The 16,698-nt window shown below is 33.7% G+C and overlaps 1 protein-coding gene across 2 annotated transcripts in view; it reads left to right on the top strand.

Annotated features, from left to right (window-relative positions):
• The window catches only part of CSMD1 (CUB and Sushi multiple domains 1), a 1,103,023-nt gene that overhangs the window by 1,068,705 nt on the left and 17,620 nt on the right, over window positions 1-16,698 (top strand). Inside the window, exons 57-65 of one of the 2 annotated variants that reach the window (XM_042017325.1) lie at window positions 1,417-1,599; window positions 3,821-3,997; window positions 4,972-5,151; window positions 6,478-6,651; window positions 7,602-7,775; window positions 10,207-10,280; window positions 13,281-13,392; window positions 14,451-14,630; window positions 16,250-16,294. In XM_042017325.1, coding sequence (XP_041873259.1) covers window positions 1,417-1,599; window positions 3,821-3,997; window positions 4,972-5,151; window positions 6,478-6,651; window positions 7,602-7,775; window positions 10,207-10,280; window positions 13,281-13,392; window positions 14,451-14,630; window positions 16,250-16,294 — 1,299 coding nt within the window. The remainder of the gene's footprint in view (window positions 1-1,416; window positions 1,600-3,820; window positions 3,998-4,971; window positions 5,152-6,477; window positions 6,652-7,601; window positions 7,776-10,206; window positions 10,281-13,280; window positions 13,393-14,450; window positions 14,631-16,249; window positions 16,295-16,698) is intronic. The other variant, XM_042017326.1, reaches the window with a different exon arrangement.

Genomic DNA, 16,698 nt, shown 5'->3' with positions numbered 1-16,698 from the left:
CAAACAATGCACAAATACTTTACAAATGTGTGTGTGCTGGAGATCATTCTCAACAGTCCATTTGGAGGCAGCCACCATGTTTTGGAGAGTGAGTTTTACCATACACAGGTAGACAGAGTATACCAGCTGACTTAAGACACTCACATTGTTTACAAGCATGTATTTACACCAGGAAATCTAGGGCCAAATGCTGTAGGGCAGGCTGACAAGAACAATCGATTCTAGAAGAACCTAGTACTAAATGAACACAATCAAAGCCTGCAAGTTAGCCTTGAATTCAGGAACTCTCTTGACCTCCTTTTATGTGAAATCATGATTGCATCCACTCACACTTGCTATAATTAAAACCTTATGACACACGTGTAATTATGCTTTCTGACATAAGAAAATTTTAATTTCTAAATGAAGTATTTGAGCTTTCTCAAAAATTTTGTATTGTTTTTTCTTTAAGATGTTGTCCTTTATTTGAGAAGGGTGCCTATGAAGAAAAACCCATGTAAGAATATACAGACTTCAAACTATTAAAGCATTTATACATATTTTGAAAAAAAAACCCAAAATAGAAAAAAACACCCAAAATAGAAAAAAACCAAAAATAAAATCAAGGCCCAAAATCAAAACCCATAGTTTCAATAGAATTTGAGTCTAGACATATAATTCAAAAGTGGAGAACAAAGGGTAATATTGCTGTGAACTGCAATGTAGACACATAAGTATTTAGCAGATAAACCATTTTATACCAAAATTTATAATAAATTGTTGATAATGAGATCATGCTTCCTTAACCATCTTGTATAGTATCTCCTGTGACAGCCACTTTATTTGATAAGGCAGTTGACTGATTCATCAGACTTATGGGGACATCTTTGAGAGCTCTGTCTTGCAACTCGTCCTTTTTCTTCTAAATTTGTAACCAGTATTTGCATAGAAATTTAGAGGATAAGATTTTCATTCTTGACAGACACAGAGGGACAGGAGTATTTTCTGTGGATATATGTATTTCAAATGCATTTCCTAAAAGTTTGAATATGGTTCTCCTCACTCTTGCTGTTACTTAATTCTTGTTATAAGAAGTTATCACTACAAGTTAAACAATAAAATACAATGTGTAGAAAATATAATTTATGTCAGAAAGCAACAGATTTGTTGAACTGACAAAAAGTGACAGGGGTGCTTACTGCGTTCTCAATTGTCTTTTAGCTTTTATTTATATCACATTCTGTGTTTAGGCCTGTATTGGCCTGAAATAAGAAGTAGGGTAAAAAGATATGTATTTTCATCTTTGACTTTAGTTTCACACCTTAATACTGAATGAAAGGAATTGATTTTAACAGAAACAATGCAGTGGCACTATTTGCAAGAGAGTATTTGCACATAATGTCCCTGCCAATTACTCTGCTCTGTTGTGTTTTACAGGAAATAATCCTGGTTATTGTGATGATCCAGGAGTACCAGCTCATGGGTCTAGACTGGGGGATGAGTTCAAAACAAAAAGTCTGCTACGTTTCTCATGTGAAATGGGTTATCAGCTGCGAGGGTCTGCAGAGCGAACATGCCTGCTCAATGGTTCCTGGTCAGGTATACAGCCTGTGTGTGAAGGTAAGTATTGATACTGTTGGCATTTTGACATTTGACACACTAATGACTTTTTATTCTTTGATTGAAAAATGTTGTTAGGCAGAAATGCGCTTTCATAACATTCTGCAGAAAGGTGATAGAAAAAAATTTGGAAGAAGTTCATGTTTTGCTTGAATACTTAAATCCAAACTGCTAAAGTTTTGAAATATATATTTGTAAGAAGTTTGTGAGAAAAAAAGTTTAGTTAAAAAATATTTAGGCTGAGAATAAATAATAGATACCTGAGTTAAATGTAAGACTAAACAAATGCTTTTGTTGAAGGTATGAAAATTGAGTGATAAATAATAAATCTGTCATCTGTTTTGTAACAATAAAATACTTTCATCTTCCCTTTATATATAATATCTATGCATCGAAGACTGAATAAATTATAAAATAAATTTGCATAAATTAATATATAAATTAAGTATAAATTAATACATATTTCTCCACAAAAGTTAGACTAATTGCTAATGAGATATTTTTATGCTGCCTCTTTCAGAAGAAATGCAATGGAGAATATTTCTGAAAATCACATTTTAAAATAAGTTAAACATAATAAAATATTTCTGCATTTTTGTGCAGCTAAAATTGGAAAGCAGTAATAGAAGAGTTTGAGTTTTATAATGAATTCTCATTTTCCAAGAACATTTGAAAAGTTACTTCATCTAATTCATCAGAGTTGATGGATTCTGTAGTATCTGTTGTCTCCTAAACTAAATGATAAAATGGAAGATAGAACAAAATATTTTTGAAAATATTTTTATTTTTTTACCTACACATTTTATCCCGAGAAAAATTGTTCTTTTGTAGTATTATTCAACACAGATTAATCTTCTGTTAGTGCAGATATCATCATAACTGTATAAAAATGGTAGTGGGCACAGGACCAGTATTTGAATCAGTATTTTCAGCAGAAAATTGAAGTTTTGCAATATCTGTTCTACTTCCCTTACATGAAGACATTAAGTACAGTAGGACAGCAGAAGTCAGTGGCAATTATCAGTGTTTGAAATGCTGCCTTTTCCCCCCTTTCTTTATAGTGTTTGTTTTGACCTTCTCTTTTCAGAAAAAAAAAAATAAACAAAAACAAGAAAAAAGCCTCTTTCTTTCCATTTTTCTATAATCCTTCAATTGTTTCCTATTTAATCTAAGTAAGGATGAGATTAGGAGGAGAATACCTTTTCGTTCCTGCAAGTTTAAGTTCCAACCTGTTGAATTCTTCTCTTCACCATTTGAAAATTTTATGCATAGAAAGTGATCAAAAACTGATTTTAGAAAGTAATTAAGGTATTATTCCAAATATAAATGGTAGACTAATTTTTAATTGGCAAATTGTGTTTGTTTTAATCATAAAATTTAAAACTGTTATATTTTAATTACAAGATTATAACTGTTATGCTGGGGGACATCCAGCAGGTGCACATGCAGCAGGTCCAAATCTTTCTTCTGCTGGGGGGCTCAGAGCTGGATGCAATACTCTAGGTGGGGGTCTCAAAAGAGCAACGTTGTTAGAAAAGTTTTTAGGAAAATTCAAAACAAAACCCCAAATTCTTTTGACGATCAGTTGTTCCACTGGGGAAAAAAAAAAAACCCTCACTGCTAAACCTTCCAAAAAACCCCAACATGTAATCAAAGCAATCAAGGTAAGCCACTGTCAAATCTCAGACATACGAAGCTGAAACATAATTATTGCCTTAAAGGATTGATATAGATGCCCAAAAAATATGGAGGCCAATACAGAATGTCTGTTCTTTTCTTGATTCAAAAAATAAATGAACAAGAAGATCATAATTTACTATTTATACATTTTTACAATTGAAAAAGGAGATACCAGAAGACAGGAAGAGAATAGAAAAATGTGCCAAAAGGCAAAACAGAGGTACAGATCTGTCAGAAAGTCCTGAATGAGCTTTATTTGCTCCAGTGACTATATTGGGTGGAGTAGAACAAAAAGGACAAACTATCTGAATCAGCAATTGAGAAAAAAAGGAAATAAAACAAATGCAAGTAATAATATTACAAAGAGAAATAAAATGTTAATTCAAGAATACACCTATTAAATATTTTCTTAGTAAAACTTGCTATAAGTGTTTTAAAAGATGAGCTATTAACCTAGTTGTTCTTTTCCTTTTTTTTCATCCCAGTTTGTCACCTATCATTGAAATACTGATTGTTTTTTTTTTTAATCTCTTCTTTTCAGCTGTATCTTGTGGGAACCCTGGCACGCCAGCCAATGGTATGATAATATACACTGATGGAATATTATTCTCCAGCTCAGTCATTTATGCCTGCTGGGAAGGTTACAAAACTTCAGGGCTAACTACTAGACATTGTACTGCTAATGGGACATGGACTGGCACTGCTCCAGACTGCACAGGTCAGAAAGAAATTTTCTTCCCCTAAAGCTTTAACATAGTAAGTTATCCAGCCTTCCTACTGACAATGATTGTTTTGATAGATCAAATAACACATTTTTCCACATTCACCTCGCTTGTAATACATGAATATTTTTATATATCTAAAGGTACATGCCCTTATAATACATGCTAGATGCTTCCAGAACTGTCTTCTTAAGATGGCTACATAGGTAACTTTATTGTATTTGTCTACTTCAGAAATGTCAACTTGGTGATATAGCTATTTTTTAGCATAACGTTATATTTAGGTGTTCCTTTGGAGTTTCCTTTAGCACTTTTTTTCCTTTTTTTTCCTTGTGGCTTATGCTCAGAGGAGGAAGTTCTGGTAGTTCAAAATCAAATTTTGTATAATTGTATACATTACTGTGCCAGTTTTTATTGTAAGCCAAATGAGTCAGAACTGATCAATCACCACTCTGCTAAGGATCAAGAATCAAAGAGCAGCAAGACTGGGCTATTCCAACAGGTAAGGTGGGCAGGGACCAGAGGAGTGCTACAAGGCAAGCATTGGCCTCACTGACAAGGCCAGACTCACAGTACATCAGTACAGTCACACACACACAAAAAAAAGGGAAATAAATATAAAAAAGGGGAAAAAAGGCGGCATTTTATAACTCTGCTTGAATTGCATCGCACCATCAACTTTAGGCTTAATGTGACAAAGATCTCAGTACGACGGAAGAAAAAGTTCTGTCAAAACTACCACCAGCTTAACAGTCTGCAGTAGCTGTAGAGCATGACAGCTGAGGCTACTGTGTTAAAGGAAAACAATATTTGGTCCATGCTATTGAAATGCCTCAGAAAGATAACTTTTCTTGATAGAAACACACCTTTTCTTGTATTTTACACTAGAAAAAAGGACATTAGGTATGCATGGTTCTATGTTTTGTTACGTTTTTATTTTAAAAAATTCCTTTTTTCTTTTCCTCACTAGTGATTAACTGTGGAGATCCAGGTGCATTAGCAAATGGCATTCAGTTTGGAAATGATTTTACATTTAATAAGACAGTCAGCTATCAGTGCAATCCAGGATATCTGATGGAACCTGCAAGTTCATCTACCATGCGTTGTGTAAAAGACAGCACTTGGAACCAGAGTAAACCCATTTGCAAAGGTGAGCTTTTGAATTTACAAATAAACAAATAATGGTTTACAAGTACTGGTTTTGACATGTATGTGATATTCACTAACCAGTGTCTTTATTTATAAAAAAAACTTTCAAAATGTTCTCTGGAGCAATTAATGTTCCAAATGCAACTAAAATATTTAGGTAAGTATTTGTGTAGAATTTGTATTTATTTTGCACAAATGCTGTTGCATAATAGCAGTTAAAATACTGACATTTTTGACTAAAGTAGAACAAAATCACTCTGCAATGAAGACTGTCAGAGTGCTCAGCTTAAAAAATTATGAATGAAGTACCCATATTCCTCTTTGGGCCCATTTCTCTTGCATTAGATGGACAAAATTCTGTAACAGGATTCTGCAAAGTGAACTTTCTGTCAAAGATTCCCTTGTTGCAGTAGTGTAGCCATCATAAGCAGCCAAAAATATGCTTCACAAATAGCTAATTACAAGTGCTAGCAGGAAGGTCATAGTGGAGATGAGGCTGAAAGACAAATAAGGCAGCCTGGTGAAAAGTGTTAACACTACTTCAGCAGCCCACGGAGTACATTTAACAGCCTAGGGCATCTTGTGCTTATAAAGAACCTAGGCTGCCAACTCACCTAGCACCACTTCACTGTGATGTCTAAGTCTAGTCTACTAATTAAATTTTGGCATATGTATTCAACTGACTGCATTTCTGTCATGAAAATTACTAGCTGAGTGATTCTATGGTTGTGCTCTTTGTTAAAAGAAATTATATGGAAATGTAAACTTGGACATTCCAAATTTCATCATTTTGGGCACTCTGGTGGAAAACACCAGAATAATTTCTTAGCCCCTAACTACCAATAAAGTAAATTACTATTGTGTGTGGAAAGCCTTAGAAAATGAGCAGGTGAATGAGTGAAGTCATATTAAATAGTGCTGCAAAATTAGTTTAAAAGAAAATGCAAATATTTAGAAATTTAGAATGATAAAAACTTACTTATTGAAAGAGATAATGTTCACTGAAAACCTTTACCTAACTCAGTAACCTCTTGCCAAAAATGATCAGTAATGACTATGTAGGGAAAAATTCAAAACTAGGTAAGCTAGGTACTCTTTGGGCTTCTAGCAACCTAGCACTCTGGGACTTCCTGAACCCGAAGTCTTTATTTTTGTATTTAAATTAGTTTTCTGTCTGTTACAGGCTGCTTTGTCAAAACATGTATGCTTTGTTGGAACAATAGCCTGAAATAACTTTTTTTAGATTCAAATGTATGAGTGTATATTATATTGCATATTCCTAAACCCTATAAATTCTTGAAATTTTAACTTTCCTTTTCTGACACAGCTATTACCTGTGGCCCGCCTCCAACAGTACTGTATGGGAAAGTAGAAGGATCTGATTATCACTGGGGTGCTAGTGTGAGTTACAGCTGTGCAGAAGGCTATCAGCTGTCTAACACAGCTATTCTCTCCTGCGAAGGGCGAGGAGTTTGGCGCGGAGACATCCCGCAATGTTTGCGTAAGTTTTCAGGGTGCAGTTGTGTTGGGCTTCACCAAAGCTACAATCAGTTGTCTTGGGCTACAGTCACAGAATCACAATTTTTAAAGGACTCAGCTACATCAGGTAATATACGAATTGCTGCAGGATTCTCCCTCCGTGTACCAAAAAGCTTACCTTATGAAATTTGAGTGGCTGTGCCTATTGAAGGTCACGGTCTTCTTCCTTTCCCCAAAAGTCACCTCCATCTCTTGTTATTTAATTGGACCCCTCAGCATTTGCCTTACTGGTAATCCTTTGGATGTTCTGAATTTGACTTTGGTGAGCATGACTGAAATTTTCCCTTACACTTTTCCCTTTCTTTTCTTCCCTATTTCCATTTCCATTAACAGGTGAAAACAAGGATGCTAACCCTTAAGCTCATAGCTCATAGCCTTTCTAAGCAATTTTTTCTCTCTGAAGGCGAGTACATCCCCTCATATCTTGCTTGTATTTGTTTTTCAGCATTTTCTAAGTCTGTCAATTCAACTGTTTGAGTGCTTGAAATCTTGTCAGGACCCTAGTAAACATTTTTGCTTTTATCTAATTAAGGAAAAAATTCCAGCCTACTCATCTGAGGGTGTCAGATGTGAAAAATTGTTTTATTTTTAAGCATTGCAATATAGCATTGTCTACTTCGGGATTATTTTGTCATCCAAATCTAATCAACATTTAAGTGTCTCAATTAAAAGGTCTGTTTTTCAGGTTAAGTTTTATGCTTACAATAGCTATAACAATGACAAATTAAAATTAATTTTAAATTGCTGTCAAGAATTGAGCAGAGCTACAATCCTACACAGATAAATGAACATAGCATTTACACTCATATTCAGTATGCCTGCCTTGTGCATAAAACAATGTAGAATAGCTCAGGTTAAAGCACGTGCAGCTTTTAATACCTTTTTTTTTTTCTTTTCATTTTTATGTATCAGCTGTGTTTTGTGGGGATCCTGGTACTCCAGCAGAAGGACGCCTCAATGGAAAAAGTTTCACCTATAGATCTGAAGTTAGCTTTCAGTGCAGACCTCCCTTTATTCTGATAGGCTCTTCAAGAAGATTCTGTCAAGCAGATGGTACTTGGAGTGGAATTCAGCCAACATGCATTGGTAATAACTACCACTAATGCATTTTATACTGAGAATATTCTTGATAAACTATTACACTATCATAAATCTAGCAATTAGCTATCCAAATATAGAAAATGTCTGTGTAATATAAGAGAACGAGTTAAATAAGGTTGTATGTTGAATATAAAAACTTTAGGATAAACACAATCACATATGAAGTAATTTGTAAATTTACATGATTGCTTGTCTGCTAGAAATGCAGAATGTCAATATGTGCAAGTGCACAAATTTGTTCAATCTATTTTTAGAATCTCTTGGATAGGCAGAAGACTGTGGCAGATTAAAGACCAGATTTTGTCACTGGAGAGTTAAAGGCATTTTTCAGAATCAATGCTAAATCAAAGTGTTTTGGACTTTGTGAACATGGTTTGTACATCTCTGGTCTTTTGAAATTCTGATGAGCCCCCAAATACTCTCAGTTTCTCATTGACTGTTGTGCAGCTGGTAGGCTTTTAGCATGTTACATCAATCAGCTTGAGAGAAATGCTGGGCACCTTTAACTCCTACTGACATCAGAATTCAATTCCACTTGGTGTGACTTGCTAGGGAAAATGATTTGATTTTTATAATAAAAAAAATCTCTTTGATACTTGTAAACAAAAATATTCAGATGTAGATTGTAGGCCATTTATATATTTTGTTGTGGCTGAGATACTGGTTGTGTGAAAGAGGCAGGCACTCTGGGAAAAGGTTGTAATCATGATTATTGAAAGCAGTCTCTATTTTTAAATGAAGACATAACAGTCAACAGAATTCTTTTATATGAATTAAAAATTCTGTCTGTGGTTTTTGCAAACTGGACAACCGTCTTACACCTATATTTGTCTACAGAGGCAAGAAGGCTTAAAAAAGCTAAATTTCAGGTCTGCTGCAAAGAATCAAATTTGAAAATGTAATAATGACATTTCTGTTTATATTTTATATAATATAATATAGAAGCACAGGGAAAGTAGTGCCTCAAAGATAGAAGTTTTTCTTTTACATCATAGTTTTTATGTTATTGTTAAAGGAAAATATAAGATCTTCTAACATATTTACAGATATAATTTCTAAGCAATTTGAAAGTTAAGAGCAGTGAACAATACCTAGAACTACACCTAAAAATACCATATAGTGCAAGCTTTTCTACTTCTGGATATCAATGATTTCCTTAGAATACTTTGAGAAGTCTTGCTTTGGGTTCTTCAGATGACTATTTTAAAAAATCAATTCAGCTATATGTGTCTATTATTAGAAATAGCACTGCAGTTGTTGATAATTTTTAAAAAGTTCTTGAGCAGTTCAAGCAGCACAATGTTGGGAGCATGTTTGCTTTTTGTTCTTACACATTAGGTCAACATCCACCTAACTTATGAAGCCTTTGGTAAATATCAGTCCAGTTGAATTTTTATGCTCTACTGATGGTCAATATTGAAAATGGGAGTTGGCCAAGAATGAAATGAAATATCACATTATTGTAAATGATAAGTTCAATTTTTGCTCTACAGAAAACTAAAAATTGTTACAGATGAAGTATAGTCACAAGATGTGTTCTTCATAATTCAGTGACAGCACAAAGCAGACTCAGTTGCCGAGAGGGACTCACATACTACAAAAAAATCCACTGGATCAAGTTCTGTGCTGTCTAAGTGGTGGATATGACTGGGCAACCCCAAAGCCACCACCAGAATATGGGCATTACTGAGAGAAAACATAGTTTCAGGCTGCTTTGAATTACTCTCATGAAACTGAGTATCAATTAGTTTTACTCTGTTTGTATGGGCTTTTTCATGGAGGGAATTTCATTCTCCAGCAACAACTGAGGTAGTACCCCATTAGAAATTTGTTTTCTTGGTGGCATAGAAAAAAACCTATACAAAAATAAAAGGTATATTATTTGCTATAAGAAAGCAGGCTGGTTATGGGTTTAGGTTTTGTGGTTTGTGGATGGGTATTTTTCATTTGAGGGGTTTGGGTTGGGTTTGTTTTTTTTTTTATTTTGGGTGGTTTTTTTTAGAAATACTTAATCATTAAGCTGTGCATTTGAAATTAAGAAAAAATAAAGATTTCTAAAGATTTCTCTATATATTCGAACTGCATCGAGAATAGTGAATTATACTATGGATTCAAAGAGATTTAAAAGGATAAGACTGCTAAAAATTAATGCAATTCTAACTGTAAAGTCTGCACTACCAGAAATACCTGCAAAAATATTTTAAAATAATGACAATGTACTGAAACAAATTACTATTATATACTTGGTAATTCAGTTGGAAATACAAGTGCAATATATAGAAAAACACACATTCCATTAAAAATTGAATTGTTGTCATCACTAGATATTGATGAAATTATTTAATCTTTGCAAACAGTTTTAGAGTATTCTTTCCATACCATAATAATATGTGTTGTGTTTCACATTTTGCATTAGATCCAGCTCACAATACATGTACAGACCCAGGTACTCCCCATTTTGGAATACAAAATAGTTCCAGAGGTTATGAGGTAATTTTTTAATTATTATTTATTATCTTTCTAAAATGAAAATTCATTTAATAATTACATAAGAAATTTAATGAGAAATGTTATCTGTAGTTTTAAACATCTGATACAAACCTTTAGAAATTTCCACCCTGCTTTTAATAAAAACTCATTCTTCATTCCAAGCTTTTTTAAAAACATTCAGCTTAAAGAAAGAACTTCTAACCCTGCAATATATCATGTGTTCAATCCTTTAGGAGACATCAGTAGGGAGGGCTGTTTATAAATTGATTACTTAATATGATATGACATGATATAATTACCTTGCTTCATGATCATAATTCTTTCATACATTGATGAATAGTCAGAAAATACCTAACTACCGAAGACCTGTGTGATCCAAAGGCCATGTAGTCCTTGGCAAAAAAGCCAGCAAGTGGCTTAAATGAATTAGAAATTCATGTTATATTTTATTCAGTCAGACAAGATAAAATTATTCTGTGTTGTGTCCAGGTGCTCTGTGATGAATGTCCTTTCTATAATTTCCAAATTCCTCACAGGTTGTTAGTTTAATGAGTGACAGGCAGAAAAGTGACTGAGGAAATAAATGTAGATGCAACAATGACCAATCCACAGTCATTATATAGATTGATAAACTTCGTGTGGATAGATTTTTCAGGTATAAATATATCTGACTGGAATTTAAAATAAGTTCTGTTTGTGTTTGCTGCCTATTTCTGAACCTAGGGCAGTGTGCCCATTGCGACCAAGTTAGAAGAACTGTTTTCAAAAAAGTCCTTTCTTTAAGTTCCTCTGGTTATTGGTACCCTCCCTCTCCTGCAATTTTTCTGTATTTTGTTGCTGTGTCTGTCAGCTCTTTTCTTCACTTTATGCTCCTGCCTGGCTCACAGATACCAAGGCACTTCTCCCTGAGCCATATCTTGTGGCCTTACCCAAGGTGGTTCTGCTTCTAGTAATAGCTGTAGCTGCCTTTCTGATATCTCATCTTGATCTTGTACCTGTCACCCTTTTCTCTTCAAAGGCAACTCTAATCTTTGCACCTAATTTTGTTGGGGGTTTCTTTTCTCTTTTCTCCCCATTTTATCTGCCTCACAAATTGTCTTTAAGAACAGAATTGTACTGGCCAGTTAAGTGTTCTACTGTCGTTCATGTTTATGCAGACTGATCTTCTCTTCCTATTCACCCCTAGAGGCCATAGTAAGTCTTCATCTGTTCTGCATACTGCTTTCTCCAGTATGTGCTTTCACTCTCAGAACGCTATCTGGTACCACAACACGGAGACTTCTCTCTAATGGCGACGGAACTATATTGTTTTGGGGTTTTTTCATATCTTATAACTGGGCTTCCTGTTTTTATGACATAGCCAAGCTTCTATAAAACACTTTTTAGGAGTCTTTCCTCATTATAGAAGTGTGATGACAGGCAGCAGATCTTTGAAGGGTTTCCCCCTGTCTACCAGCATCCTGTCTTGCCCCATTCATTCTGTGCCTTTTGTGCTTCACTACGCAGTGACTTATGAATGCCCGCAATGTTTTTCATCCAAGTATTATACAAAGAATGTGCTACTTTTGTTTTAACTTTCACCAGTACAACTCTTTAACTACCTTGAACCTATGTTACTTTTTGCTTGGTCTTTTGAAGCACTGAGAAAAGATTTGCATCTCGTTATTACTGACAGATATAAGAATTGGCACAAGTAAAATGACTTAGACTCAAGACTAGCCACACTCCCTACTAAAGACATGCTGTGTGTCCTTGGCAGGACAGAGAGAACAGTATGTTTAAAAAATAGAAAGATGTGAGTCTACAAAGCCATAAAATAGGACCTTTAAAAAACACCAGTGATTTTCCCAAGCTACTTCCAAGAGAAATGGTTTAGCATTTGCTAAACATCTGTCATGATAAGCAAGTTTTATATAATTGAGTGTATAGATAACAGGTAGCGACTTTTGAATATACTAATTTGTAATTTCCATTGAAGTCCTTATGTGACATTTGCAGTGCAGAACTATCTGCCTTTCTATAACTGCAAGCTCTTACTAATACACATTGATCACTACTCATTCGCAACTTACACAATTTGTCTGTGTGATATGTTGCTTTATTCAATTAATATAATTTCCAATAATGTCAATTTTGTCTTATTTATTTATTTATTTATTTATTATTGCCAAGATTTTTTATCCAAAACAAAAGCAATTATCTGATCAGCCCCGTATCATTAAACATCTTGGCCTGGAGTTACATTCTGGTTACTTTTGTCAATACCATCAATAAGTTCATTTTACTAGAACTCTCTACACAATCTCTTTCTCATCTCTTAAGAAAATTCTTTTTCACCTGCAATTTTGTATGTAGTTTTCATGCTTATCTATTCCCACTGGAAATCTAAAGAGCATTTCAGTTATTTCAGCTTTTCTTCTGCGGAAGACCATATCATAGCTGACCATAGGAAGGCTTTCCATGACTTCACACTGCTAGGTGAACATCTCAAATTAAAATTCAAACAAATGCAGTGTAAGAAGTTGTCACCTGGAGTTTTCTCGAGTGAATTTATTTGTAGATGAAACAGCTCTTCATAATTTTTTCTTTTCCCTCTAAAAAAACCCCATTTTTAGTCAAATCACACAGTGAAAAACCTTTGAAATGCTTTATGGTCAAGTTCTATCAAAATATATGCAGGGATGTACAGGAAAAAGAGGCATCTCAGGCATTTAGTTTGCTTCTCTCACGCTGACAAACTAATCAGCTGAAATGTACGAATAACATTCTTTTTCATGTGAACAGCCTTGTCAATATTTTTCGACATATTGCTCTTAAATAAGGTTATGAAAGAATCAATTACTCAACCATTTCATCACATTAAAAAAAATAGTTTAACTCTAGAAACTGTAAAAAGCAGATATTTTTATTTTTGAAAAAATCCATATTAACTTATCACTGTCTTGATATCTGGCTACACGTGACAGATACTTCTGTCTAACATTCTGGTTTGATCCTTAGGTTGGAAGCACAGTCTATTTCAGATGCAGAAAAGGCTACCATATTCAGGGATCTACCACCCGTTCTTGTCTTGCTAACTTAACTTGGAGTGGCATACAATCTGAATGCATTCGTAAGTCTGGTTTCTATTCTAACGACTTAGAGCACTGGGCAAATTTAAGAGTTACAAACTGATACATGTGGGAATTCATAATAAATTCTTTGCTACAAAGATGGGAAGCTTTATTTAAAACATATTTTTAAATGGGGCTTTTTGTTGTTTCCTATTTGAAGACTACAGGTGTATTTGGGATATTAATTTGAAGGAAGATTTTTCAGATTTTTTTAATGAAGTTCACAATAATTCTATTAGTTTTACTCAAAAAAATCTGTCCTTGTTAACCTACTGCAGTAGCTACTTTAATTAAGCTAGGATTTTTTTGTGTGTGTATTGGATTAATAAAGAATGGAAAGTGACCTGAAATATGCATGGGACTATTTAGTTGCCTAGTATTTTGTGAATCATAAACTAGAACTCAGCAAAATCCATCTTTTCTAGGCTATGCATGGTTATGCAAATTATTAGTATACTTATAGCTCTGTGTGAGTTGAAGGACATCAAATAACTATTGTGTTATAATATACTGACCTAAACTAGAAGTAATTCATTACAATGACCTTAGATTCTTATCCTGTTCTAAATTATCTTTGGGTCGTTATAAATGAACACCATGTGGCACAGAGGAAGAAGCATACTGAGTAACCACATATGTTATAGTCAATGTTCTATGACAAAACATTCATGTGGAACCTTTATTTCAATTGAAATGCATTTATTTATCACAGTAACCACTCTAATTTTCAGAACACAGAGTGGAAGTGATGCTTGAAGCTGTGACAGTAAAATAAGTCACAGGACCAATCATTGCACCGTGTACAGTGGCATGTGCTTCCCCTCATTTTAGCTGTTTTCTGATTGCTATCATGATTCCATTATGGTGTATTCTTGAAAAATATTTCCATCCCACAGTAACATAACTGTACACTCTGAGTGTTACTCTTACAAGTAATAGCTACTTGACATTGCTAAAAGCTATCCAGAGTTGTCATGCATTTATTTCAAATTGCCTACTCTAATCCTATGGGAACTGCTTACCACCATGACTTCTAACTGTAAAAACCCCTTTGCAGCTCATGCTTGCCGGCAGCCAGAGACACCAGCACACGTAGATGTGAAAGCAATAGATCTTCCTACTTTAGGGTATACTTTGGTGTATACCTGTCAGCCAGGATTTTTTCTTGCTGGTGGATCAGAGCATCGGACATGTAAACCAGATATGAAATGGACAGGAAAATCACCTATTTGTAAAAGTAAGTCATTATTCAAGTGATTTGTTGGATCCTACTTGGTTTGAATTAATTTTCTTGGACATTTTTATTTTCTTTAATAGGATTAATTTTTTGCACTTACTATTTAATGACACCCATGACACAACAGCTTTTACTCTATGAAAGAAACAGTGAAGAAATCAAAGTGAGCATAACATCTAGAAATCATGGAGGAAGGCAAGGGGCTAAGTGTGTGTAAATGCACAGGCACACATACATATGTTTACTCCTAACAACAGCCAAAAAAGCCTAAACAATATAAAGTACTACATTTATCTTTATGTCACAATTTTAAATAGTATTTCAATGCATTCAGTGCTTAATGTATGATTTTCTATAAGAACAAAAAGAGTTATTTAATATCTTAGCTTTTAGATTCATGCAGGTATGCTTTTAGTCTAAGGAAATCTTATAAAATAAAAACGAACAATAAAGTAAGAAAAAAAATCTTTGCACTAGATTCCACCTTTATATCAATGTAACTTACATATAATTTTCTAGGGTAGATCTAATTATATAGATATGAGGTCTGAATTTGCATTTCACATGCGAGTAAACAAGGCTATTAGTTCTCAACTCAGAAAAATAAAATTATATTTAGAATATGAATAGAAGGAAAATAGTCAGATGCCATGGGAAAGCTGTTTGCAGTATGATTTTTAATTCTAATATATCAAAGTATGCTGAATAGTTTTGATGTTTGAGAAATATTTATTTTTCTTTAATGTAAGGGCAGACTTCTTTGATTCAACACTGTCATATGAGCTACATATCAGAATTTATCTTTATTCGTGTCCCTAAAGGATGATTTTTCATAGATACTGTATAATTAATTATTTTTGGGGGGGTTTTTTGTTTTATTTATTGAAGATAAAATACAGTACAGAGTTCTATAAGAAAAGAATTTTTGAAATTGTATTACAGTCTTTAGATGTAATTCTCATTGAGTGTCCTACATTTTTTGTACTTTCTTGATCAGTCTAATTTATGAATTTCTGCTCCTAAAGACCAAATCTTCCAATGGGACACTATCCTTTCTAAAGTGCCAAATTATGAGTCCAGAACTTGATCTGGATCAATGGACATAGCTTTGCTGAATGTACCAGAAATATAGCAAACTACACCCTTGTAATTCACAAATTGTGATCTTTTCCCATGATATCTGATCCTGTTATATGAATCAAGCTATCTGGCTCTTGCTGATTTGTGTCATAAATGCATCAGTCTTTCTTAACACAATTTTTACTATATTTAATATACTATTATTCATAATTAGATATAATATTTGTCCCCTCTATAAGGCTCTCTTTTATAGCACTGGGACTGATATAAAAATTTTAGCCCTAAATGTATGAGATACTTAGCTAGCCCGACAACTTTCCACAGTAAATATGTTGTTTACCTAAATTATTTTCTGATATTTTTGTGCAAGTTTAAACATGTACTCAAGACAAGTTATTTATGTTTTAAAAATGGCTCTATTGGATAAGAGATTATTCCATCCAGCAGGTATTGTTTTAACATTCTATTAAAAAAAAAAAAACATACAAAAACTACACAAATATGTTCATGAAAATGATAATTTGTCTTTTTACTTGTAGGTAAAGGAGTGAGAGAAGTTAATGAAACAATAACTAAAACTCCAGGTTTGTATACAAGAAGAGCTTTAGATCTAAATAAATTAAATTGATTTACACCCAAGGTTGTTATGGATAATAAAACTATTTCCAATATCTTAGTGAAGTATTTGTTACTAATTTCCAAGGAATATAAACGTTGAGGTCTTTCATAATAACAAGTGATGTGTGAATCCTATTCTATGCATTTCTTTCACAAACAACTTTTAAAAAAAATCTGTAGTGCCAATTTTTTGAATTGCACAAAATCCCTTCTCAAACAAACAAAAGAAGCGTACATACAGAAGCCTCAGATTTGATGTAGTTTTATATCAGAGAGATTGCTATAATGGAGAGCCTTATAATGAGTGTATACTATAATTGCCGGGATTAGGTTCAGTCAAAGTTCTGCCCTTAGCATTGCAAATGTTGTA

Source organism: Corvus kubaryi, unplaced genomic scaffold, assembly GCF_017639235.1.
Source record: "Corvus kubaryi isolate FWS band 111438036 unplaced genomic scaffold, C.kubaryi_AGA036_p1.0 split3-73, whole genome shotgun sequence".
Lineage (NCBI taxonomy): Eukaryota > Metazoa > Chordata > Aves > Passeriformes > Corvidae > Corvus > Corvus kubaryi.
The sequence above is the reverse complement of the archived record's forward strand: the minus strand, read 5'-3'. Positions and strand labels throughout refer to the sequence as shown.